The sequence below is a fragment of the Aplidium turbinatum genome, chromosome 1 (assembly GCF_918807975.1).
Source record: "Aplidium turbinatum chromosome 1, kaAplTurb1.1, whole genome shotgun sequence".
Taxonomy (NCBI): Eukaryota; Metazoa; Chordata; class Ascidiacea; order Aplousobranchia; family Polyclinidae; genus Aplidium; species Aplidium turbinatum.
The window spans coordinates 49,301,187-49,327,216 of NC_137472.1; the positions used below are offsets into that span (position 1 = coordinate 49,301,187).

Sequence of the window (26,030 nt, forward strand, 5' to 3'; positions counted from 1 at the left end):
ACGATTAAACCTGCTGACATTGCGACAGTAAGAAAACTTGGAAAGCCGCCACATCTCATCATGAGGATCATGGACTGTGTTCTTATTCTAATGCGAAGAAGACTCAATCCAATTGAAATGGATCCAGAGCGTCCCTGCCCGAAACCTTCCTGGAACGAAGCGCTTAAACTGATGAACCAATCCCAGTTTCTGAGCATGTTGCTTAATTTCTCTAAGGTAGATATCGCTCTTGCAATGCTGTAACTTCAATAAAATTTAGGTGTTCATCTGTGTAATAGAAAGTAGAGCTCCACATTTTCTGAATTAAAACCAAGTCTTAGGTTTATTGTTAAACTTTTGTTTTCAGTTGCTCAATCTTTTGTTACAATCAAGTTAAAACACTCTTTCATTGCAGTTTGTGCATTTGTTTAGGATAATATAACAGAAGAAATGGTAGAGCACCTCACTCCATATTTGGAGATGGAAGATTACAATCTGGAAACAGCCAAGAAAGTCTGTGGCAACGTGGCAGGATTATGTTCGTGGACGGAAGCTATGGCTTACTTTTATGGCATCAACAAGGAAGTATTGCCTTTGAAGGTAAGTCAAACAACGTTGAGTGACACTTGACACAGTAAATAGCAATAAAAATTTTAAAAATATACTGTAGCTTAACGGGAATCATGCACAAGCATTTTTGATCGACAATAATTTTTTTCCTTAGTTAATCATATTTAATATTTGCACTGTGGAATTTCTATTAACGTCAAGAAACAATTCCCCTTTTACAGTGACCTACCTAGAGTTGTCAACCGTTTGTTTGTAATTAGTTCCTGGTCTCATTTAGCCCTACTTTGATGTATTTTTTTCTGTAGGCCAATTGCTTGACAAACTGATTTATTGTACGTTAAATCTAACGCCCTTTTCAGGCAAACTTGGCTGTCCAAGAAGCAAAGCTCACTCGTGCAATGGTGGATTTGAAAACAGCACAAGCAACTCTCGATGAAAAACAGAAGCAACTTGATGAAGTGCAGGTCAAAATATACTATTAAACAAACTTATTTGCAATTCACAAACTTGTGTTAAGGTTAGTTTGTGGAACCTGTTTTATAAGTTTTATACCTCTTGATCTATGTTGTGTTTAACATGCATTGCATTTACTTTTAGGCTCAATACGACAAAGCGATGGGTCACAAACAGATGTTAGTCGAAGATGCAGAAACGTGTAGGAGAAAAATGACAAATGCCATGGCGCTTATTGAGGGCCTGGGAGGGGAAAAGGTATGATATAAATTTGTGAAGAACGAAAGTTGCAAAGACTCAAGAAGAAACACTTTTAGATATGTGTCGTGGATAATTCAAATAAAAATAAACATGAGACTGCAACGGCATGTAACGAAACAAAAACAAAAGTTTGTTTCTGTTTGTGAAAGTTGTATATGCAGGACAATCACATTTTAATGTAAATTAACAACCTAAACATTTAAGTACTTTTGTTGTGCAAAACGTGCAATGAAAGTTGCTTGGCGCGTACAGACCAGGCTTAGCTGAGTGAATGAGCGTTTTGTTGTTTTAGATCCGTTGGGAGGCTGCTGGTAAACGCTTCCAAGATCAGATCAACAGATTAGTTGGAGATGTTCTTCTTGCCACGGGATTCCTTTCCTACTCCGGACCTTTCAATCAGGACTTTCGAACGCTTCTAATTAATCAATGGAAGAAAGAAATGAGCAAAAATGAAATCCCTTTCTCCGAGGTGAGAGAAAGCTTCTCATTTTCTTGTTTTAAAAAGAGTTTAATAATAAAATCTTATCGTTTTATTTAAGTATTGGGTAGCCAGTTACTTTTGCCGTCAGTACTGTAGAATGTACATTCCTTTTTTTAATGCTGATTGTTAAACAACTTTTTTTTTTATGTACAAAAAAAGAGTATTTGTGCAATTGTCATAGAATATTGTCATAGTAACTTATATGATTATATTTTTCTATTATGCTATCTTTGCTTTTTTTCTTTGTAGGTATTGCAACTCTTTTCACTCTTTTGCTCAATAACTTTTTACATTCTCGAGCACTTTCAAACGTCCGCTTTTTATTACTGCTATCTTTTCCCAAATCTTTCTGTGTTTGTGTATTTGCTAACTTAACCATGACCGTCCTATGATCATGACTGAATAAAACTGACCATTTTCAGGACGTGAACCTTATCACCATGTTGGTGGATAACGCCACAATAGGCGAGTGGAATCTGCAGGGACTTCCGAACGATGAGCTGTCCATCCAGAACGGCATCATCGTTACCAAGGCAACCAGGTATCCTCTTTTGATCGACCCACAGGGACAAGGAAAGATTTGGATCAAAAACAAAGAAAAGAATAACGAACTGCAGGTGACGATGCATTTTACTGTCTGCTCCCAGAAATTGTTAGAAATGCAAATAAGAAAAAGGAATTTTGTATAATTGTCCCAATTCCTAACTGAAAGAGTTATTAATCTCTTTTGTGATCCGACATTGATATACTCAAGAAAATGAAACATCTTTTTACAGGTGTCAAACCCACAACATTGCTTGATATGAAGGACTCGGTTACATGTTTTGTGATACAAACATGTTTAATTTCACAAAACTCAATTCAATCATAAACAGCTAAAATTTGATTTCGATCATCTGGCAGCTAGATCGTCCTCAGTTCAGCTTATTTACGTAAATAAGCATTGGAATAACATGATTTTTATTCGTGCAGTTGACGTCACTCAATCACAAATACTTTCGAACCCATCTTGAGGATGCTCTAGGTTTAGGAAGAGCTCTCATCATTGAAGATGTGAGAGAAGAGCTGGACCCTGCTTTGGATAATGTCCTGGAACAAAACTTCATCAAATCTGGATCAACATTTAAGGTCATTGGAGGAGATTTGTAATCTTTGATTGCCAACAGATTGTTTCCACATCTTCGGTTGTGCAAATTTATCCGACTAGATTTTCTTCTTACTGAAAGCCTTGCATAGTTATGTTGATCTAAAGATTCTAGAAAAATGAGGGTAGCTACTTTTTTTGGACAAAACCTATCAAACGATATGCACAATATACAGTAATATTGCTGTATTGCCAGGTTTTAAAGTATAGTTTTCATTTTGCGCTGTCGGCTCAAGGTGCTAATTTTTTTAGGTAAATATCTCAGCTTTTGAAACATTAAATAACATTAGGCGTTCTATGGGTGCAAATTTAAGCTGAACTATCACAAGATATATACAGTGACAATCTGATTTTATTCCGACATTTCGTCAATCAGACACGACTGACATCTTCAGGGGATGAATTGATGTAATTTTATGTCATAAAACTTCACAAAAAGTTTAAAAACAATGTCATAAATGTGGCCTCAAGAGATCGTTTATGGTGTCAGTTGAAGTAGGTTTGAATTTTTAAACAAAGTTGGTCAAAACTACGATGGTTTTACAGCCAATGTTTCTCTAGGTTAAAGTTGGTGACAAAGAGGTGGATGTGATGAAGGGTTTCAAACTTTACATTACCACCAAACTATCAAACCCAGCATATACTCCCGAAGTGTACGCCCGGACCTCCATCATCGACTTCACAGTCACCATGAAAGGACTTGAAGATCAACTCCTTGGAAGAGTGATTCTCACCGAAAAGCAGGTATTTGACTGGGTTTGGAAAAACGTTGTCATAGCGTGAAAGTTTTAGTTTTTGTTTGGATTTTTTCACAGTCGTTTGCATGACCAGCAAACGAGATGCTGTAAACTCAGTCAATTGCCTAAACTCAGATTAAATAATTTATCCTTGCTATTGTCAAATACAAAACCAACACCAACATACACCTAATACACAGAGCAAACAACAGAGAATCTTGGAAATTTTTCATGCAAGAGGCAGTCAATACTTGAAATCAAGTGCGACAATGAAAGAAGAAGATTGTCAAATAATTTGTTGAACATCTTGAATGCATAGTCGATGGGTCTTTGTGTTATCAATCAGGCCTCATATGTGATTCCTTGTTTACAAAACAAGATCTTTATTATCTTGTAAAAATAACCTATTGACATCGATTCTTCAGCTGTGTAGCATTGATTCTACTCGCTGGAAAATAAATTTATTTATGTAACTCACAAATCCTCACCTTTCTATTTTTTTTTTTTTATCCAGGAATTAGAAGCTGAGCGGGTTGCTTTAATGACTGAAGTGACGGCCAACAAGAGAAAGATGCAAGAGCTGGAAGATAGCCTCTTGTATCGTTTGACATCAACAAAGGGCTCCTTGGTGGATGATGAGTCTCTCATTCAAGTATTGCAGGCGAGTATTAGAAAAGTTGGTTGAAAAAGACTTGAGTCAATCCTCATCATTCAAGATGTGTTGCATTCAACTTGTTGTATTTCTCAACACAACTTACTGGGTAAGAAACTGTTTCATTTCCACATCCGCGCTATCAAATATTCGGCTTCTTGCTTTACTTGCTTAATGTTCGATTTGCAGACGACTAAGCAAACCGCAGAGGAAGTCAGCGAGAAGCTCACCATCGCCGCTGAAACAGAGTTGAAGATAAACGCAGCGCGTGAAGAATATCGACCTGTCGCCAACCGCGGATCCATTCTCTACTTTCTAATTGTAGAGATGAGCTTGGTCGATGTCATGTACCAAGTAAGTCCTTCGCTTTATCAAATGTAAAATGACATCTGACTGAAGCGTAGTTGCTAGTTTGCAGTGACTGATTTCTTTTCAGAATAGTGCTTAAAGTAAAATGAATTTACAAGCAATAGTTTTTCTGATTTGTTGATAGAAAATATTCTTTGGACTTCATTTTGAAAATATTGGGATACTTTTATGCTAGTTTTTGACAATTGAAATTAAATTCAAACAGTATCTAACAACATTGATTCCGTAAATATACGTTGTGTGTAGTAAAAACCTTAAAGCTAATGTGATCGCAAATATGCAAACTAAGCAATAAACTATCTAATTAGACTTGCAGAAACAAATTCAACTAAAGTATTGAATTAAAAATATATGAAAATTGTTAACTTTTTTATACAAAATAAACCTATATATCTTTTATTTCGATTAAATGAATTTTTTTTTATCATTTTTTAACACGTAAATTGACACTTTAGACATCTCTTCGTCAATTTTTGGGTCTCTTTGATCAATCGCTTGAAAAAAGCGCCAAGTCTCCTATCCCGGCCAAACGGATCGCTAACATCATGGACTACTTGACATTTGTTGTGTTCAAATACACTGCGAGAGGTCTCTATGAGAACCACAAGTTCCTTTACACTCTTCTTCTCGCCTTAAAAATTGATCTTAACAAAGGACATCTCACACATGAAGAGTTTCAAACTTTCATTAAAGGTAAAAAGCCATGCTTGTGAACGTGCTTCATAATGATGAGTAAAATACTCTTTCGGGTGTTCTACTGTCCTGCCACTTTTTGACTTTAATTAGAATATCACTGACATTACAGTGATTAGCTGACTTATTTTTTTGTTAGAGCGTCAGAACTTGATTCAATTTGATTGACAAGTTTTGTTATTTCTTTTAGGTGGCGCGTCGTTAGATTTGAACGCTGTCGAAGCGAAGCCTAAGAAATGGATCCAGGACATGACGTGGCTTAACTTGGTCCAACTCAGTAAACTGCCACAATTTTCACAACTACTAAACCAGATTGGCAGAAATGACAGGGTAAATAGCTAGTCTACTCAAACATTCCTGCTGTTTTGCTAAAATAAACACTTGATACCTTTCATAAATAATTACGTGATGTCTCATACTTCTGAGTCGACACGAAATAACGTGTCGAGTCTTCGACAAAACGAATGGTTGATTGCTTTATTGCTATGGTAGACCTAAAGTACTAATAAGCATTTGCTGGACTGAGTAAAGCCAAGTGTATGTGCATAAAATAGTACTTTTAATATGTAGGATGATCCAAATTAACTTTTGGTTTCGACAGAACTGGAAGCTTTGGTTTGACGAAGAAGCTCCTGAAGAGGCTGTCATCCCTGACGGATACAGCTCGTCTCTGGACACTTTCCGAAAGCTCCTGCTCATCAGAAGTTGGTGCCCGGATCGTACCATTGCTCAGGTAAGAGGATGATGCTTTTCCTTTGAACTCACGATCTCTCAACTGAGCCATGAATTTAAAAGTTGACTGGAATAGAATTATGTAAAAAAAAATTGTAAAAAATTATGTCAAAAATAAAAGCTTTTTTTAACCAAATCTGTTTATATTTTTTACAATGTGTTGATACACGAAGAACGTGTACAGGAACAAGTTTTTTTTTATACAGCTATGTTTTTTTAAATACAGGCTCGTCATTACATTGCACAATCGCTCGGAGCAAAGTACGCAGAATCGGTCATACTTGACATGGATGTCATGTGGGGAGAGTCGGATAGCAGAAACCCGATGGTATGCTTCCTCAGTATGGGTTCTGATCCGACAGAAAACATTGAGCGATTGGCGAAGATGAAAGGAATTCGTGAGTATTTTTCTAAATCGAAAGTCATGCTTCGTCCAACTTCCTAAATCTAACTTCGTTACTTAAATATTCAGGTTCTTTTGAAATAGAACATTTAAGTGTAGCGATGTAACCTACACATTAATTGGTTTAGTGAGTGGCTTTGCGCAGATGAACCTTTAAATTATTTTGGTTGAGCTGCTGATGAACAATTTGAAGATAACTAGTCGCCGTTATATTATGAAAGAACTAAACATCTTGTTTCTAGTATATTTTTAAATGAAAAGTTTGGTGCATCAAACATTTAAGTTTAGCGATGTAACCTACACACTAATTGGTTTAGTGAGTGGCTTTGCGCAGATGAACCTTTAGTTTTGGTTCTGCTGCTGATGGAACAATTTAAGATAGGCCTAACTAGTCGCCGTAATATGAAAGAACAAAAAAATTTGTTTCAAGTATATTTTTAAATGAAAAGTTTGGTGCATCAAACCAGATGCCAACTGACAATGCAAAATTGAAAATATCTTTGTAACTGCTGCAAGTTTCACACAAACTTATTTTCCCAACAGCGTGCAGGGCAGTTTCAATGGGTCAGGGACAGGAGGTACACGCTCGTCGCTTTCTCAATCAATGCTTCCACGATGGTGGATGGTTGCTGCTTCAGAATTGCCATCTCGGGCTCGACTACTTGGATGAACTGCTGGAAAATGTTAGTTATTGCTAATTTTTTTCATTATGTGACTAATTGTTTCTTTTGCGTGTGGCAATAAAGTTGTATATTCTACTTTGACTAAAAAATCGCAAGGTCCGGTAATGCTTCACACCGATACATTTGCTCATTATGTATTTGACTTGTAAGATTGACAATGCTGTTGATTTAACTGTCGAATTCTTGCATCAATTTAACATACTTTTGAGATATGCCTGCCCCTATGCCCATAAGAATTTTATATAATTTTACCTTCTTGGTCTTGTGCATTAAACGACAAACTGGCTTTTAAAGTAAGTCGCATCTCTAACAAATTCCATGACGCAGATAACCAACACGGAGAGCATTCACGAAAGTTACCGCACATGGATCACTACTGAAGTGCACAAAAAGTTCCCTATCAACCTTCTTCAGTCTTCTATCAAATACACGAACGAACCTCCACAGGGTGTGAAAGCTGGGTTGAAAAGGACGTACACCAGCATTACACAGGTAAGCTAATGCTTATTTGTCCAGATTGGCATAGGCAGTAGATGGATAGTTTCAGCCAGATAATATTGCTTTTTTATGATAATCCATAATTATCTATTTTCCATCATTTGAGTTTAGAACTGAAAGGAAAAATAGTATTAAAGCTGCTTAGTCTAACTACAAACAATAGTTCACGAAAGCTTTACCACTTTGGATGATAGCCTGCTTCAAGCAACCATCTCGAAATTAAATCTTACTAGGCTGATGGCATGACTAAAGTCTATTCAGGGTGACTTAGCCAAAATTTGGCCAACTTCTTGTTCAACCTAAACTCATGTTTATCAAAATAAGTCAACAATATAACGCAAGTTTACTATAAATTTATTTTTATCTTATGAGAATTGTGATGACACATTGACACAGAAGACTGAAACTGCAAAGACTATTACAGCTTGTCGTATATTCAGGAGTTCCTTGACATTTCCAACATGCCACAGTGGAAACCCATCTTGTACGGCGTTGCCTTCCTTCACACGACAGTGCAGGAACGAAGAAAGTTCGGTCCACTGGGCTGGAACATTCCCTACGAATTTAATCAGTCTGACTTCACTGCAAGTGTCCAGTTCGTGCAGAATCATCTCGATGACATCGACGTTAAAAAAGTTAGTATACCATCGATGTTATTTGTGTCGAAAACGCAACTCCTTTTGGTTTAGGCTTACATAGAACTAGCACATTAGAAGCATGGGAGTATACAAAAAAAGTTAAAATGGCATGGTGAAAATCGTCTGATATTTAAAGATTGAACATGAAATCAAAACAAATAATTTAAATATAGAATTTACAGTTCAGTTCGTTCATGGCATAGCCTAATCTTAGTAGATGCTACTAAATAGAATGTCAGCATGCTTCGTCATAAAATTATAAGCCATTGGCTCATGTTATAAAATATAAATTCATAGCCTATTTTGTAATCCAGACGACTACCGTACTCTGAAACTATAACGAAACTTGAAAAGATTTTTTCATAAACCCAAGTTCTCTTTTTCGAATTTACCTTAACGAGTTTATAGAAGGCATGCTGAAATTGTTTTAATGCTGAGCCACCAGTGTGGCCTTGTGCATGCTTCAGTATCCATCTCTTCCATCAGGGGGTGTCATGGAACACTGTGCGATACATGTTCGGGGAGATCCAGTACGGTGGTCGTGTCACTGATGATCTCGACAAAATTCTGCTCAATACTTACTGCAAAGCATGGTTTGGAGAGCATATGTTCACAGAAAAGTTTTCCTTCTATACCGGTAAATTTCTTACGGTTGATCCATCCAGTAATCCAGAATGAATTTTGCTGAATAGCTTATCTTATTGTATAGAAAAAACTATTTCTTTATGCATATAAAAAAAAAATGGTTTCCACCTTTAGTTACATTAGAACATTAGGTCTACATCTTTTTTAACATACACTAAATCAATGTGTGTTCCAACCACAATGTTGGCTGAAGCTATTAGCTGAGTTTCTAAATTAACCTCCAGCTCATGCCAGACTTAAACTTTTTTCCACAGATTATATTATTCCAAAAGCGAAATCCATCCAGGAATATCATAACTACATAGACAACTTACCACTGGTTGATACTCCTGAAGTATTCGGCCTTCATCCAAATGCTGATATTACCTACCAGGTACTCACTCTGAAATACTGATGGTAACTAGATCGCAGTCTGTTCCAGGCCTAACCTTCAACTTCTATCGAAAAAAGATCTTCATTACTAATTAAAACAGATATTGCGAGTAAACGACTAATTTAGCGGCTGTTTTTGATTATATTCCATTATTCCTATACTTGCAAAAGCTACTGCAGGTGGATTAAATACAAATGTTATCGGTTAGAAAATTCAAGTTGAAAACGTTTCTCATTGTTGTGGTCAAGTATTGGCTGATATCTTATTTTGCGTTTGACAATCTAATGCTGCTGTTGCGAAAGCAAACTTTTACAAATTTAAAACGTTTCAGATTGTTGGACAAATGTTTTCTGCGTGCTTCTTCACTTCGTCATATTTAGATTTTTCTGTTAGTTTTCCATTAATGAACTTTTAAGCAAGAAAATTATCTCCTACTTTAATGTTTTTTGTGTATTCGTCAGACAAACATGGCAAACGACAGCTTGGGAACCATCGTCAGCATCCAACCCAAGGAGAGCAGCGGAGGAGGAGGAGAGACGAGAGAGTCTGTGGTTTGGAGGATGGCGGATGAGATGCTCGAAAAACTACCTGAAGATTTTCTTCCTCACGAGGTAAAGAAACGTTCTCGCATTGAGTTAAAATCATTCCGTTATTTACCAACAAAAATGTGCAGTGCTTACAATACATGCTGTTTACCAGGTTAAAGCCCGTCTTCAGAAAATGGGCTCTATTCAGCCAATGAACATCTTCCTTCGTCAAGAGATTGATCGCATGCAGCGTGTCATCACTTTGGTGAGAATCATGCTCCAGGATTTGAAACTGGCCATAGATGGAACCATCATCATGAGCGACAACCTCAGGGATGCTTTGGATCAAATGTATGACGCTCGGATACCAAAAGCCTGGCAGAAGGTGAAAAGATAAAAAAAAAATTCTTTAATAAAAATAAAAAAAATCTTTTAAATAAAAACCACATTTTTCAATATGTTTCTATTTGATTGTTTCGATCGCAAATGTTATGGTGAGCATGACATTTGATGCAAAACTCCATTGTCAGTTTGGTCTAAGTTGGTGTCTTCCAACTCAACCTAATCACGATTAAGTTTAACTATACAAGAATTGGAGAGTTAAAATAAAACTTAAAAAAGTTAAAATAAGCTTATTTGGACGAGGATAGTCTGCGTTTATCATCTTAGCTCTTGTCCGTGCTCTTTGCATTAACCTAACTTATATAAACATCACATAACAGAAATACCCAAACGATCAATACCCTTGAATCCAGGGTGTTGATTGTATTCACGCATCTTCAATTAAGTCCAGTAACTTTCGTTTGTTATGACATCCTCAGGTATCATGGGAAAGCTCTACACTTGGCTTCTGGTTCACCGAGTTCTTGGAGCGACATGAGCAATTCTACACTTGGTTGTTCGAAGGAAGGCCAAACCAGTTCTGGATGACCGGTTTCTTCAACCCGCAGGTGACCAACCAAATTATCTCACAATACAGTCGTTTGTTGGTTTCTAACAAGCAAAGTTATCCTTTTTCATTGTTTCAACGTTGCTAGGGTTTGCAGTTCTTTTCAACCTCATTTCCATCTACTGCTCATACATACGTCAGTTTAATTGTAAAGAAAAGCTTACTTAGACTGACAGGCACGCTAAACTAAGTGTTGGAATATATTTTTTTTTAATTATATGTTGTTTGGTAAACTCATAAGGGAAATTTTAACATTGTCGTGTTCTGTAGGGTTTTCTGACAGCCATGCGACAAGAAGTGACACGCGCCCATTCAAGCAAAGGGTGGGCTCTTGACGGTGTCAGACTCTACAACGACGTCACCAAGTTAATGAAAGAAGATATCGCATCACCACCACCAGCTGATATAGGTAACCACGACCACTTGGTCAAACGGAAAACTTTTAAAAAATTGTGGAAACAAATTTTTTTTGTGTGGGTTTGCTGCTATTCGTCGGCTGCATTGCCGAGTGGTGAGAGCCCTGGAACGATGTTTTTTGTTTTTTTGTTCAAAAGAGCGCCGGTTCGACACCGCTTAAGAGCATGCGGCTGTGTTTTTGGCAGGACACTTAAAGGTATGCCTGAAGGTGGTCACGAAGATTGACTTCCTTGCCTTCTCGTCCACTTAATCATTCTAAATCTTCAATCACCGGGCGTAAGCCTGGAACGATAAACAAACAAACTGAAGGGGCATTAATGTAACCTATCTTAGTTTTTAAATTGGAAGTATACAGCTTGTCTGCTTCAAGAAAAATACAATTTAAGCAGTTTTGCTTTCATGCGTTTGCTGTCAAATGAAATCATCGTATTCCTTTCTTTAACAATTACCACTAGGTGGCGTGTATGTGTATGGCTTATATTTGGACGGAGCCGGATGGGACAGGAAGCAAATGAAGTTGATTGAGCCTCTTCCAAAAGTGATTTATACCACAATTCCTGTGGTGCATGTTTACGCTATCAACATTAATCAACCAAAGGATGACAAGAAGCTTCAGGGAATGCAGCTCTACCCATGTCCTGTGTATAAAAAGCCGAGAAGGACCGGTAAGTGCGAATGAACCTGGTTTAGCTGTATTACCTCGACCTTATCTTGCGCCATTCCAATGTTTTAGTTAAGGCTTGAAATAAAGTGGTAACGGCAACATGCACTAGTAATATAGTGGAATATAATTCGGGGCTAGGGCCTGCGTGTAGCAACGACAAGTGATGCAAATAAGACAAGTTGTGTTGGCTGAGTACCCTAGGGTGCGAAAATCTTTTTTTTATGCAACCTCACTACAGCCTAAAAGGTTACACGCTGTGTTATATTTGGCCATCAACAAAATTTGTTTCAGTGATACGATATTTACGAAAGGCCACTGTTATAATCACAAACTTTCTTTTGTCTTTTCCCTAACTCCGCTTAGCATTTCCGAGCACCAGCTTAACTACTCGGTGCTTAGTAACTCGAAAGTGCTTTACTGACTTCATAATCATTCCTCAGGAAAGTAAAGTTCGTAATTAGCTTCCCGCTCCAGTTGAACATGAATGAATTTCAAAATTCTTATACGAGTTGAGTAAGTTTGCTTACATTTTTTTTCAGATCTTACTTTCATCTTCTCACTGTTGTTGAGAACTTCTCAACATCCTGACCACTGGGTATTGAGAGGAGTAGCCATCCTGTGTGACACTAAATAATTTTTGGGCAACTTGCGTGGCCATGTTTCCCTTTTCATATATACGTGTAGCCTACTGTGTACCGTTATACCGCAACATATTCGTTTATACAACGTGATTAACAGTTTGTCGCTTTTAGTTTGTTTGTACTGTAAGCCAACAATGCAACATTAACCTTACTAATACATAGTTCTACCAGCGCATGATTTGAGCTAATGTTTATCTGTAAGCTCAAGATATTTAGCTTGTCCAAGCCTGACATACATCAGTGTTGACTTTGCTATGTAGAGTATAAATACTATTGTGATATTATGAAATGAATTCATTTTTAATCTTTTTATCATCGTAATAGAATACTGATTTTGTTACCTTAAATGTAGTAATTAAGAATTGCAAATTGCGTAACCTACTTACATATATTGTTCTTTGCTCGTTTCTGCAGGCAACCACTGTGACTGTAAAATTTAACCTATCGATTAATAAATTCTTTTGCGTAGCTGTGTCTGCATTAATCGCTTCATGCGGTCTCAAAATTTTGAAGCTTGAAATATTCCAACTTTGAAAACTATTTTAGTCTATTGAGTCCAAAAACAAAACACAAAATGTGGTGTAGAATCGTAGGCTACTGGTGAGCAATCGGCAGAGTGGTAGAATGTTAATTTATGTGGTGTGTCAGAAGTGGCTTTCAAAATTATGTTCTGGTTCTCGTGGCGGCATTATCATCTTTAAATTGATTTTTGTTTTATAACAATATGGGTACACTAAAACAACCTTCTGTTGGCTTTAAAATCAATTCAACAGTGACGGGCTGACATAAGTAACAAACACAATACATGAACATTTTAAAGTCTTATGTCGCCTTACCACAATGTAAAATCTTCATAAAAATTACTATATTTTGCATAAGGTATAATTTTCTTTCCAAAACAGTTAAATGAAGCAGCATTATTAAATGAATCACAGCTGGTAGATCAGATCAAATCGGTAAAGAATTCAGCGTTGCATGGTAGCGCGTTAATGTTTTGCATATTGTACGTTAGAACCGGAAGCGGTGCTGCTTATTTCACCACTTTCACCATGTTTTTAATCCATTCATCTGGTCTCTCCAACATCCAAAAGTGACCTGCGCCCATAACGTAGGACAATTCAGAGTTGGGCACAAGCGACGCGATGTACTGTGGAATTTCTATGGGACTCACGGCGTCTGAATCTCCCCATATAAACCTGGTTCTCACATCAATGTTGGCTAATGCAGCAAACCATCTAAACTCAAAATGGGCTCGATCCCACAAGTAGTATATGGTTTTGTGCATGATAAGCGATCCTCCTTTAAACGCTACCAGGTCCTCTATGGACGTAAGATCGCGATCTCGTTGCAACACATCGGGATCTGATCCCCAAATCGAGAGGAGCTGTCTTCTGAGAAACATTCCACTGATTCCAAGATGCGCAGAGAATCTGTTAAAGTACGGTCCGAGATATTCGTTGCTCAACAGAGTCTGGCCGATTCGAAAGTTAATCATGGAATATTTCATTCCGCCATTGGTAAACGTGACACTTTGAAAAAAGTCTCGATAATAATCTGGAAGCATCTCTGCAAAAATAAGTTGGTGAGATTGTGTTTTGGTAGTGTGCCTAAAGATTAACTCTTGGAGAAAAGTTTTGCGTTGTCACAGAAATAAACTGTCAATTAAAATTTGACTATCAGCAAAACCTTAATGTTTAGACATCACGAAGTATATACTTCAAAATTGAGCAGTCAATCAAAGCAATATTATCGAAAAGATTAAAGTTTGATTTACAATATGTGTTCACAAATGTGCCATATTGTGACAAACTGACGCGTAAAATAATAACTATTCGCAGAAAAACTTGACAAACGATGTCTCGATTCACCCACTCACCTCTATGTCTTCTTGCAAGAATTTCCGTTAAAATACTGTCCCCCATATCGTGGGCTATTACATGTGCTTTTTTCACTCCAAGCTTTCTCCAAATCGCGAGACTGTTCTCGGCAGCTTCACTCAGAGAATACGTGAAATTTGTATCTGGCTTGTCAGAAAACCCGAATCCAACATGGTCGTGCAAAAATACATTTCCATACGTTCGAAGAGAATCTATGACCTGGAGCCAGTGTAAGAGCACAATTTAGAAAACTATTTTCAGTACTGAAATATCAGCAGACCTTTCTGCAAGAAAATTCATTATAAGCAAACCTGACTGGTAACTACAGTTGGCTAAATAGTTACATTGCAGTGTAATTTCATGAACCGAAAATGTAGTTACAGTGAAAGAATGCCACAAAAAATATCTAAGCTTAACACAAATACATCCTCGTCTTGAAGCAGGAAATCAGAAAAAATATTCTTGGGTTAGACCCTTTGCATCTCGCATCAGGATCTGGGTCTCCACCTCTTTAATGGTGAGAGAGATAGTTATCTGAAGATGATCCTATCCTACTCTGAGATGCTTCATACTATACTTGATCTGCGTGTTCCCAGACGTCATGGCTTCTTGAATAACCAGATAATATCTAACACAATACATCATCGTCTTAAAGCAGAAAATTGCTCACTCCTTTACTGGTTCAAACCCGATTTGCAAAAACTTAAGGCACATTGGTTTGGGGTTATCTGAACCCAAACAGCACAATCCGTCATTTCTACATTGATTCAACGTCAGTAGACGAAAATGAATAAATGATGTGTGTTTGCTATCTGAGCTGCGTCAGTGCTAAGTTGACCGACGTGTTTTGAAGCAAGACACACAGCTAAGAGCCAGAGTGGGCAAAACAGTGTTTAATTATTTATGAGAAATGATTCTGAAAACTAATTCATTTAAGTTTTTTTAGAGTTTCACCTTTAAAGTAATGAAGATGGACTCCGTTAATAAATTACCATTATGTTTGCATGCACGAAGCTAAACCTGTATACAATTGGCGAAACAGGTTGGGTTGCATTGAGAATTTTTCACCAAATAATTAAGTCACACTTAGTTTCCGCTACTAGCAATATTTCTATTCCCAAGTTATCACAAAATTTAATGTTTATCCTGTTGAAAAACAAAACAAGTCTCAACTGAATATTTGGATGATTTTCAGAGATTAAGCGTTGTCCTCACAACCAATTAAATCATGAACTTTGTTTACATTTTTATAACAACAAATCCCATATTTTTAGCCTAAAGCAAATGATCGTGGGTTGAAAAGCATGATTCAAGTTAAGAAGAAACTGAGACATACAATTTAAAGTGATGAATTTCAAACCTAGTATAGTACCTTATCATTGAAATGTGACATGTCTTAAAATGTGTAGCCTACGGTTTATTGCTGTCACCTCATCTATTCTTCAAATGTAGCTCAGAATAGTTAATTTTTCTGAAAAGGACACAATGCAACCCAAATATCTTATTGTCGATCATTTGTTAAAGGCACGGCAAAACAATTTCTTTCCGAACGTTATATGAAAATTGTCCTAACACATAAGATAATATTTTGTTTGGTTGGATTATAGAGTAGGTTATAGACCTTTTAGATTACCATTGTTGTGATTTGTGAAATTCATGATAAAAGTGCAACCTTAAAAAGTTTAATTAACCTTTGCTTTGCACCATACGTAATGGCTAAGATTACAGCATGCCATTGTTGCTAGCATGGGCGTAAAGTGGCTTAATGCGCGATTATACTTTAATAACACACGAGCAGTGCGCGTGGTGTTCCCTACTTGCACTGCGACCTTACATCATTTGATTAGCCGGTGACTTCGTAAACGAAGAAGCTTCAAGATGAAGCGGCGCTAGTTCAAATCTCGAGGTGTGCACTTGAGGAATGCATTCTAAGGACTGCTCTCCATTCAGCGGAACCTAATGGATAGAATAATTTCCTGCAACAACACTTCAACAATTGGAAAACTTCACTCTGACAATCTCGATAACCGGCCCTGCGTCAAAAGCCTTTACAAGTAGTGAAAATACCAGGAATAACCTATCAAGGCTTTTTCAGTACGATGATAAAGATTCAAAACCAACCAATCACACTAACTTAATTAACTTTACCAACAACAACACTTTAATATTTCAGATGCGACCCTTTCTTCGTATAAAATCTATCAAGTTGAACGTTCAAGAAATAAAATAAAAGTATGTTGTTGCAATTAAACCGGATATGTGGATAGCTCGCGACCATTGCCTACGTTTCGGAAATCGTCATATGACGCTGACTTGATTACTTCAATCATGTGAAAAATACTGCCGAATATCCAAGTAAACTTTACTCAACAACGCTCTGTTCTATGATGCACACTGCCACTATATTTTCTTTAAAAGTAGGCTGCTGTGGCTTACCAGTAAAAATGACGCAACTCTGGTTGTTTACGTCAGTTACGTTCTCCAACACCAATTTTTCACGCGCCTGCACGTCATGCATTAGACTTTCAAAGAAGCTTCCACAGTCAACGTCTGCAGTCGTTGAATCAATGTAAAAAACGGCTGATTTGTTGTATGATTATAGTGACAAGCCACAGGTGTTTTGTCAAAGAACGCAACAAGGAGTGACAAACGAGATCAGGATTAGTCCACAGGCAATTCGATTTCAAAACATAAATCCCGAACCACAATGAATTTCTTATCACCTCAGACTTTTAGGTACGCTATAATTTTGAAAGCATGCAATAAATCAAGAAATTTATTTAAAAAAAAGTGATTTATGGAGTTTAAGTTAGTTTATGTCAATCTCTTCAGCAAGAGGAAGGTCTTTCAAGTCTACAAGTGTTGACTATTAACAAGCTCTATTGTTGTTCTATGTATGAAATTACTGCAGGCCAGAGGTAGAGCAGGCAATAGTAATAATATTACCCCTTTGAGATACATTAATCTACTTGGGGTAAATTTACTCAAATGAAAAAGATAGACTACACGATAAGTAGCTAAATTACGATCTAAATATAGGTGTGGGAGTAAATTTGTCTTTAAATCTTTAAGAAAACGTTGAGATTCTCTGCGAGTGTAGGCTATCCCGAACAAACGTTTAAGACAATCATGGGACAGTGTAGTTTTGAAAAGGCAGCTTGATTGTTCAGTTGTAAAAACCATAGCTAAAAAACTTTTATACTAAGTTGGTGTAAGTAAATATTGACGCAACTTCGTTGTTTCTTTTCAAATAGGCCTAAAGTCCGTACCGCATCTCCATCTTGTAGTAAGCTTGCCAACAAATTAGTGCTTTTTACACCAAAAAGGTACTGATTAGCTGGCTGAGTTCATGGTCAAATTCTTTGAATTTCAATGTTAAGCCAAAAAGCAAACAAACGTTGTGCAGTTATGCGACCTACCTTGTAATATTCGTATGACGATGACGGAAATCCATGGATTATCACAAAAGTTGGTGGGTCGGTTAACTTCGCATTCGTGCAGCGCTCATGAATGTAGAAAACTTTGTGTCCGTTCACAGCGGAAACCTTGCCTCTCTTGTACCAATTTTGTAACTCACTTGACAAATCTTCAACCTTGTCAACAATCGGAGGTCCTTGAAGAAAAAATGGAGAAACAAGTACGGCCATCAAGCCAAAGCAGACTGCTCTTATCGCCCCCATTACAGCAACAATCTAGAAAGCTAACTGTAAAGCTTCGCTGCACTGAGGCAACTCACAGTCTGGAAAATCTGAATAAAAAAACGCACTTTTGATTACATTTAGTTCATTTTAGTGTTTACTTCATTAACAAAAGTATTAATCGATGTGCTGAGTGCTGTCATGGTTCAAATTCTGACCAATGTCTGTCTAGACTAGACTCTAAAAAATGTTGTTTTTCTAAATTAAAAAAAAATAGCAGTTGCCCTATCGCATTGACTACACAAGAATTAGTGCAATGGAAAACGTTTGTATAGGTATTTTGAAAGAAATACTGATTCACTGCAACCAGTTGTAATCTGAGTTCAGCATTCTAGTTTGGAAGATACTGTTTTAAAGTTTCGGTTGGAAGGAAAGAAAACTGGAAAGCGTTGCCTAGCTAGCTAAATCAGTAGCCTACTTTTACGTTGATTCAACGTCTGCAGACGCTCAATTAACATAAAAAAAATTCGTAAAAATTATTCATAAAAATTACCAATTTTGTTAGTTGGGTGTCAAATAAATTTTATCCACGTACAGCATCTCTGCATGATGATAACACAACATCATATGCGTAATTTTTTGTACAACAGAAAAGCAACCGATTTTCATGACGTCAGCATTTTTTCCCAGTACCGAAATACAAAATCCCACTGCCCAGAAACCAGTGAACGTTAAACGTTGCTGGGTCCCCTCATGATGCCACTATCTGGACAGAAAATCAGTTACTATTCATCGCAATAAAGAGTACAATAACCACTTTAGTCACTGGTGAAAAAGTGTACTGTATGTACAGTAGATTGGTCACGGTGGGCTATTCACAATTGATCCAATGTATGGAGCCTCGGGCAACAACAGCATTTTTATTCGACTTCGTACCATGTACAAAAACAATACCTCAGCAAAATTCTTCGTTTTTTTAAAGAAGCGTTGTAATGCAAAATCTACCCAACTTCCTAGTCACAAATTGAAGAGCTGTCGTTAAACGCATAATTTGTCTACAGCACCGTAGTTTTGCGTAAAGTTTTGCGCTTTGCGTATAAAATTAATGCAAGTGGAACAAACTGGAGTTTATTTGCAGAAGTCTGATTAATAACTCAATTCTTATCGATTCCTCTAATAGCTAATTCATCATACTGAAATAATACTGTATCTTGCATTTTATTCAGAAAGTATGTTTTCCTAATTGATTGTCAGCATAGATAGATATGCTGAATTGCTAGCCTATTACTTTTTACAGTACTGTACAGTTTTACGTTTCTCGTGACTAGAACATACGTTTGAGGGGCTTACAATAAACCTAATGCTTGATAGCTTATGCTATGTTGATTTGCCAGTTGTATTTCAAATCCTTGTCAGAAGAAATTATTGCCGTTGCTTCGATTTAACATAATCAATGGAAGTTAATGAATAACTTAGCTAAGTTGGTGATAAAAACTGAGTGGTAACACTCAATTCTCAAGGACAAATATGGTCACGGTGAGTAATCACTCAGGCCTTGAAAATTTTCCATAGCTAGAATTAGATGAACAGTAAAAGAATCTGAGAAAAGCAACAAAATACAACCTTATCATTGCCAACAGCTGATTGATCGACTGTCAATACATCACGGTTGTGCGATTTTCACGCATCATAAATTCGAGTGGAAAACCATTGGGTTCGACTAACTCTAGACCAGAGCAAGGTTATTGAGCGGAAGCTATATCGCTTCCCACAACGCATTCTCGTTTATCAAAGGGGCGATCAAGACAATTTTGGGAATTGTAGATCAAGTTCACTTTTGGGGGGCCATTTCAAAAGATTTATTTGATAACAATAGGATAATCACACTCATAGCTAGTGGAAATGTAATTTATAAAAAGCCTTTCACTGTTGACTGTTCTATGATATGCTTTTATCTGGAAGAAAAATGCAGGCAGTAGATTAGGACATCAAAAGTTTAGATTTTTTGTTTGTTTGTTTGTTTATCTTTATCCTGCATTGCGGGAAAGCGGACTTGAGCGCTATGCATCGGTGTACGCCTTCCGACATACACCTGACCCACGCTGCAGCCGACGGCAATGTCTGTTTCCGGTTGTCTACTTTACTTATGACTTAAATTTAGTACTACCCATTACTCGAAATCGATCACTAGGTAGAGGCAATTATCGTAAAGTTTCTTGCCCAGAGAAACAACAGCAAGTGCGGGTGGCTGGAGTCGAACATGCAGGCTCTCGACTGCGAGCCCAACGCGCTAACCACTCGGCCACGGCTGCCGTTACATTTGCCATTACATGAAAACAATCTTCTATCAGATTGTAACGTGTCGTTCCAGATAATGGTAAAAAAGTGTATGTTAAGCAAACTGCAGTGAAAAACTAAAAAATACGACTGCAAAAACTGAATATTCACGTAAAACAGCCACCAAAAGCATCTTTGCTTGTTTACACCAAATCAGCTGTTTGTCACGCTCCAGTTGCATATGACGTCAATAACCCGTTGCCAGGTCGCAGCTGATCGAGTTCTCTCGTTTTTCCAAAAGAGAGACTGTCTTTTCAGCTGTCATTGGTCGTGCCTTCAGCAAAAACGCTATCCCCGAATGCTAATCGTCTCAGAAAGTCTTCTTTCAACAAATGATATATACTTTTTTCTTTCTGCATTACAGACATATCTCTTCAAGACATTTATATCACGCCTGCTAACTAAAATAAACAAAACACCTCTTTGCTTGCTCGCAGCCATCTTGAAAAAAAAAACGCAAAAGCAGTTGAACCACGTCTGTCGAAGAATTTCAAAGTGCTGGGCTACAATACAATGTTTGGGTATGCCATGGCTTAAGGTTTTGTTGACTAATCGTATAGTTATCGTAGAAATAAAAAATAATTATTGACTGCGTGCACGAATCATAGACAACGCTTCAGCAGACTCAGGGATATCTAAAGTAGGGGATACGAAGGCTTTTATTACGTCTGACAATAGAAGGGCTTTTGTTTATCGTAAATAATCTGCGTTTATCGTAAAATGACAATTGGCACCGATAGTAGTTTACTAAATCTTGTTATGATAACTTGCATTGCACTATTAGCATCAGGCCTGGATATTCACAGCATGCTCATGGTTGCTTGTTAATTCAACTACCCATATACTTGCTTTACATCTAGCCTACTGCAAAGGCTTTGTTAAAAAAAACAGCTTACTGGTAACTTTTCAACTGTCTTTGTAAACAAGTATTCTTTAAATATGCTCCACTTAACATTTGCTAACTGTCTCATGTAGCTCACTGTACCAGCTGCACTACAAACTTTCTACGATTTTAAAAATAACCACATTTTAAAGCTCTACAAACTACCGCCCTGGTAGTGTCATGAGAATAAGGCAATCGCTGCGAGCCTTCATATCCCCTTCTCTAGATATCCCTGAGCAGACTGCACCCTCCCTAACAGCTCTAAACTTCTGCCACGTAGCCTAGCGAGCTTCCTTGTCAAAATATCACGCAGCCGACGTGCCGCTGCGTCATTGCGTCACAATATTGAGCCTGGGATAAGGTAAAGGGCAAACCTAACTCCATTCTGCAACATTTACACTTTTTTTTAGCAGTGGACGTTCGGTCTCTTTACATTCCTTGACCACATCTTTTGTTTATCATTTGACTACGCTTATGAAAAAAACTTTGCTAAGCCAAAAGCCCATTGGACAACAACAAAACGGTAAAGATAAAAAAGAAACAAAAAAATGAAAATCAAGAATATAAAAGAAACTAATCTTTAACCGTTGCCTTGAGCCGACAGCTCTCCTCGGAGGTCAGAGGTCGAGATATCAGAAGCTGAGCTTTTGTTGCTGAATTTTTCTTTTACCCTCAGCTCAGCTTCGATCATGAGCTGCCTTTCAAGATTTTAACTAATGTATGTTTACATTTCATTCTTGAATTAGAAGCTGTAAAGCTCTGTTGTTATAAGTGATCATGCCATATTACAGATTAGGCTAATCGTTGTGTCGTTACGTCATTCAACGCGATTTACGAAGAAGGTCAAATGTCATGGAGTTGGGCAGCAAAGCAAGAAGCGTCACAACGGAAAACTACCAGCAGCAGGCTGGTCCTCAAGTCTCAGCTGCTGATCACTAAAACACTCAGGTGTGGTTAACCTGAGTTTGTCCATGTGTCCAATCTCACTGTGAAACAGAGGATGTTTTAGTTATTTTTAGAAGTGCTAAGCTGACCTGAAGTTTATTTGGGTTTACAGAACATGCATTGGGTTTATATAGGGTTTTATTGCATCTTTTGTAGTATAAAGAAAATACCTTTTAAGCAAAGGATGACTTGCTGTGCAATGCCAAACATAAGTTGAATTAAGATGTACGTAGTCTGTCTGAAATAGCAATTTTTATTCTCGGTTAACTTTTGTAAAGGAAAATTTTTGTCTGATATCAAGTTTACGTCTCACACAGCAGATCTACAAAATTTCAGACCATTAAAAATAGATCTGGGATACCTGTATGTAACAAATAATTATGCATTATGTAGCAAATAATATCAAATGGTAAACTTAAGGTTGATCCATGTCTAATGTAATTTTTTCAGTTTATTATCTGGTACTGGATTTCTTCAACCCAGGCAGTGTTGTATGAGCCTCCAGGCAGATGAAAATCAGTAGTTTTTTAGCATTGCTTTTTCTCTTCTATCGCTTTTTTTAGTTTAGCCACAAATATATATTTCATGATGTTCAGATAATTGTTTTATATATAACTGTTTTTTTTATGGGCTGTGGCTATATTTACACTATATAGAGTAATAATAGCCTCAATAGTGTTGCCAGATAAGAAATTCCGCCCTAATTTGTGGAAAGTTTAAAGCTGTTAAAAACAAAAACTTGTATTTTGGAATTTTTTTTTAGTCCTGGGCAAAGATCAAAATCCTAATCTTATTCCTAACTCTAACCCTTACCTTAACCCTTCCTAACTTTAATCCTAACTCTGGCAACACCTGATTGTAACCATGGCATTAAGTGTGGAAAAATAGCCACTTCCTTTTTTATGTTGTTCAATTTGTTTCATTCCATTATTAGTATTATGCAGTAAAACTAGTAGCCTAGCCTATATTATATATAAAAAGTTTTATCAGGTTTTATGGCCAAAGGTATGTTTATGTTAGTATAGGCTACTGTATAATGTTGGAGCGTCTCTCAAGGCTGTCAAAGAACACTTTACATTTAGTTCAAGGAGCTTGTCTAAATAAGTTTTCTGGCAGGTTTGACACCATCACCAACTGTCTTTATGCTTTGTTTTGTTTACTGGGATTAAAAATAGATTTTTACAGCACCAAATTATTGAACATATTAAAGTCGCAACCGTCCGGATGGCATCTAACATTGCACTGAAACTGAAGAAGCCTAAAAAGTGTTAACTTTCCTTTCAGATGGCGTCTTTCACGCAGGTGAAGGCGCAAGCAAAAATTCAGCAAGCTGCAAGCACACAACAAATTATGCCTAGAGCCAACAAGCAGATCTAATGCAGCACTTTTGGCAAATGAGCCTCCAGAACAATGTTATCCCAGAGTACATCTTGCATGTGCTGGAGAGCAGCCATTTTTTTGTCTGATCATCCAAAAATTCATACTTGTCCATTGTCCAATGTCGGTTTGTTGAATGTGAAAAGGTGCAATTTGTTCATGATATAATCTGCTGTCTGTTTTAAAGTTGTACATTCTCAGAAAGTTGGCATTTCCTATTGATAGATTTTTGAACAAAAAAAGCCTGACACATCATATGAACGCGGTCATTATAATTATATCCATGTTTTTTTCAACTGGGTGCATGTCAGTGATGATGAATGGAGTCTGCTTTAATTTGATTTCTTTTCTAGTTACTAACTGTAATTTTCTCTAACCACAAAGATATTATACTTGTAAGCTTTACAGAGAGGATTTGAGTGGGCGACACAAGTGGTGCTTTGTTTTTAATTGGAGAGGCATAAACCTTGTCATGGAGGAGATTGTTAACTGAAAGACAGCATGATTTGATGCAGGACGCTGTTGGTGTGGCTGTCGACATTGTGACAATGCATGTATGTTAGGGTGGCCAAAAAAAATTGAAATTTTTTATTTTTGTTTGCACACCCTCTCATTTGAGGAGGATTCATGAAAAAATGACACTGTGAAAATTTGAAGTGAATCCGACAAGAGGAAGTGCTCTCCCACCGACCTCAAAGTTTGGTTTTATTGGCATAATCCGTCAAAATTCCTTGAATATGTGACGTAATTCTTTTTTGACTTATATACATTGCAGTTGCAGCATTTTTGTTTTAACCATTGTTTTACTCTGAATTTATGATACAATAAGTGTTTCCACATGCAGAAAAACATAAATAATGCACAAAATAGATCACATTAACAAGCGTTTGGTATGAAATTAAATGCACTAAACTTTAGCGAAAACCGCATAAAAGTACGTTCACCAGTCACGATCGCAACGCTTCAGGTGACAACATATTGCCCAGAAGAAGCAAACGAAACGTTTGTAAAAAGTCAAGCCATTGATTTTATTTAATGGAGCTGTTGGCATGTTGGCTTTTACTTGCACTTGTTGGAAGCAGCTTTCTGTGGTGCTCGACCACCTGACAGAGGAGCTGGCGCTGCTGTTTATTTTCCGTAAGGACTTCATTGAAGTGAGTAGCTAATTTGACTGCCCAGTGCCCGCTCTGCACAATCATTGACGGCTTTGAGACGACGGCATGCAAGAAGTAGCAGCCTTCAATTAAATGCCTGCTGCACGACAGTGATAGCTCCAGACAGAGGAATGAGCATTCATGACAGAGGAATGTGACATTGTCAATTCATTTATATCAATTCCAGCTGCAGCAAGATCAGGAGTGATGATCATCATTGCTTGACGACTTGATGTTATAGTTCTGTTCAGTGCTGCATTAAACAGTGGATTATCAATAATGCAGTGTTTTGGTAATGGCTGCTCCTACTGATTTTTGTTTTGCTGTTATTTGGATTTGTGGTGCAAATAGTGGGTCACTGGAAGAATCTTCATCATCTGCTGATCATTTTCAGATGAGAAAGAAGCAGCACTTGATGGTACTGGATCAATGCGATTTCTGTTGCGTCTCTGTTCATCATCTTTGCGCTTTTTATACTTTGCAGCAGCTTTGCAATGCATTGGGTCCTCTGCTGTCATCAGTATCTGTCATGCACCACGTTGGTCTATCAAAAACTGGCAGTCTTCTGGTATTGTTGTGCGGCATTCCCAGTTAGCATATGCAATATCAAATAATGCACTTAAGCTCTGGGTGAAGTCAGCTTCTGAGGTCAGCTAGGAAGCTGAATTTCGCCTCCCTTTGTGCTTTGATTTTCCTATATGCTCTTGATGGATGTGTTTTAGTTTGGTAACAACGTGAGTCTTTGCAGTGGTAGCGATATTAGCTTTCACCCACAAGAACTGCACTGCAAGCAAGTGGCAGTGTAACCTTATTGATCTTCATCTCGTAGTAGAGGTGGTGAAGAACCACACCCCATACAGGCAGCTGACATGGCCCCTCAAGAGAGTCAACACTAGCGAGTGGGTGTCCATTTGTTGACTGTCTTGAGGGGCCATGTCAGCTGCCTGTATGGGGTGTGGTTCTTCGCCGTTTCTACTACGAGATGAAGATCAATAAGATTACACTGCCACTTGCGTGCAGTACAGTTGTAGATGAAGGAATATTAACTACTACCATCTATGCCACTTTTTGGTTTGCAGCACCTTCATCAATATCTACCCCTACAAATGACCTAGCAATGTTACAGCTGACAGAGGATTATAAAGAGGTTGACAATGCAATTTCTCAAGTGGCAGAAAAAAGTTGAGGTTGCGCTTGTGGTACATCAGTAAGGATCTTGCTGCACTACGGTACCTTTATTCAATGATAATAACACAGATGATGAAAAGAAAGCAATCGTTAATGCTCTTAAGAAAGACCCATTTCTCGAA

At 37.5% G+C, this 26,030-nt stretch overlaps 2 protein-coding genes across 2 annotated transcripts in view; one reads left to right on the forward strand and one right to left on the reverse strand.

The window, feature by feature from the left end:
• Nucleotides 1-12,977, forward strand: part of LOC145782015 (dynein axonemal heavy chain 5-like) — a 55,287-nt gene extending 42,310 nt beyond the window's left edge. Inside the window, exons 67-91 of the mRNA XM_082593748.1 lie at nt 1-216; nt 412-579; nt 909-1,013; nt 1,147-1,260; nt 1,556-1,732; nt 2,167-2,361; nt 2,717-2,872; nt 3,450-3,632; nt 4,140-4,286; nt 4,467-4,631; nt 5,102-5,339; nt 5,530-5,669; nt 5,941-6,072; nt 6,298-6,469; nt 7,018-7,157; nt 7,485-7,649; nt 8,096-8,290; nt 8,780-8,930; nt 9,193-9,311; nt 9,773-9,922; nt 10,011-10,223; nt 10,660-10,788; nt 11,058-11,196; nt 11,660-11,869; nt 12,408-12,977. Coding sequence (XP_082449874.1) covers nt 1-216; nt 412-579; nt 909-1,013; nt 1,147-1,260; nt 1,556-1,732; nt 2,167-2,361; nt 2,717-2,872; nt 3,450-3,632; nt 4,140-4,286; nt 4,467-4,631; nt 5,102-5,339; nt 5,530-5,669; nt 5,941-6,072; nt 6,298-6,469; nt 7,018-7,157; nt 7,485-7,649; nt 8,096-8,290; nt 8,780-8,930; nt 9,193-9,311; nt 9,773-9,922; nt 10,011-10,223; nt 10,660-10,788; nt 11,058-11,196; nt 11,660-11,869; nt 12,408-12,502 — 4,014 coding nt within the window. The 3' untranslated portion in view covers nt 12,503-12,977. The remainder of the gene's footprint in view (nt 217-411; nt 580-908; nt 1,014-1,146; nt 1,261-1,555; nt 1,733-2,166; nt 2,362-2,716; nt 2,873-3,449; nt 3,633-4,139; nt 4,287-4,466; nt 4,632-5,101; nt 5,340-5,529; nt 5,670-5,940; nt 6,073-6,297; nt 6,470-7,017; nt 7,158-7,484; nt 7,650-8,095; nt 8,291-8,779; nt 8,931-9,192; nt 9,312-9,772; nt 9,923-10,010; nt 10,224-10,659; nt 10,789-11,057; nt 11,197-11,659; nt 11,870-12,407) is intronic.
• Nucleotides 12,978-13,238: 261 nt separating this feature from the next.
• On the reverse strand, nt 13,239-18,130 carry LOC145782027 (mesoderm-specific transcript homolog protein-like). The gene is made up of 3 exons (XM_082593758.1): nt 17,806-18,130; nt 14,386-14,605; nt 13,239-14,075 (listed from the first exon to the last, which is right to left on the reverse strand). The coding sequence occupies exons 1-3, from the start codon at nt 18,064-18,066 to the stop codon at nt 13,540-13,542; spliced, it is 1,017 nt and encodes a 338-aa protein (XP_082449884.1). The 5' UTR covers nt 18,067-18,130; the 3' UTR covers nt 13,239-13,539.
• Nucleotides 18,131-26,030: the final 7,900 nt, after the last annotated feature.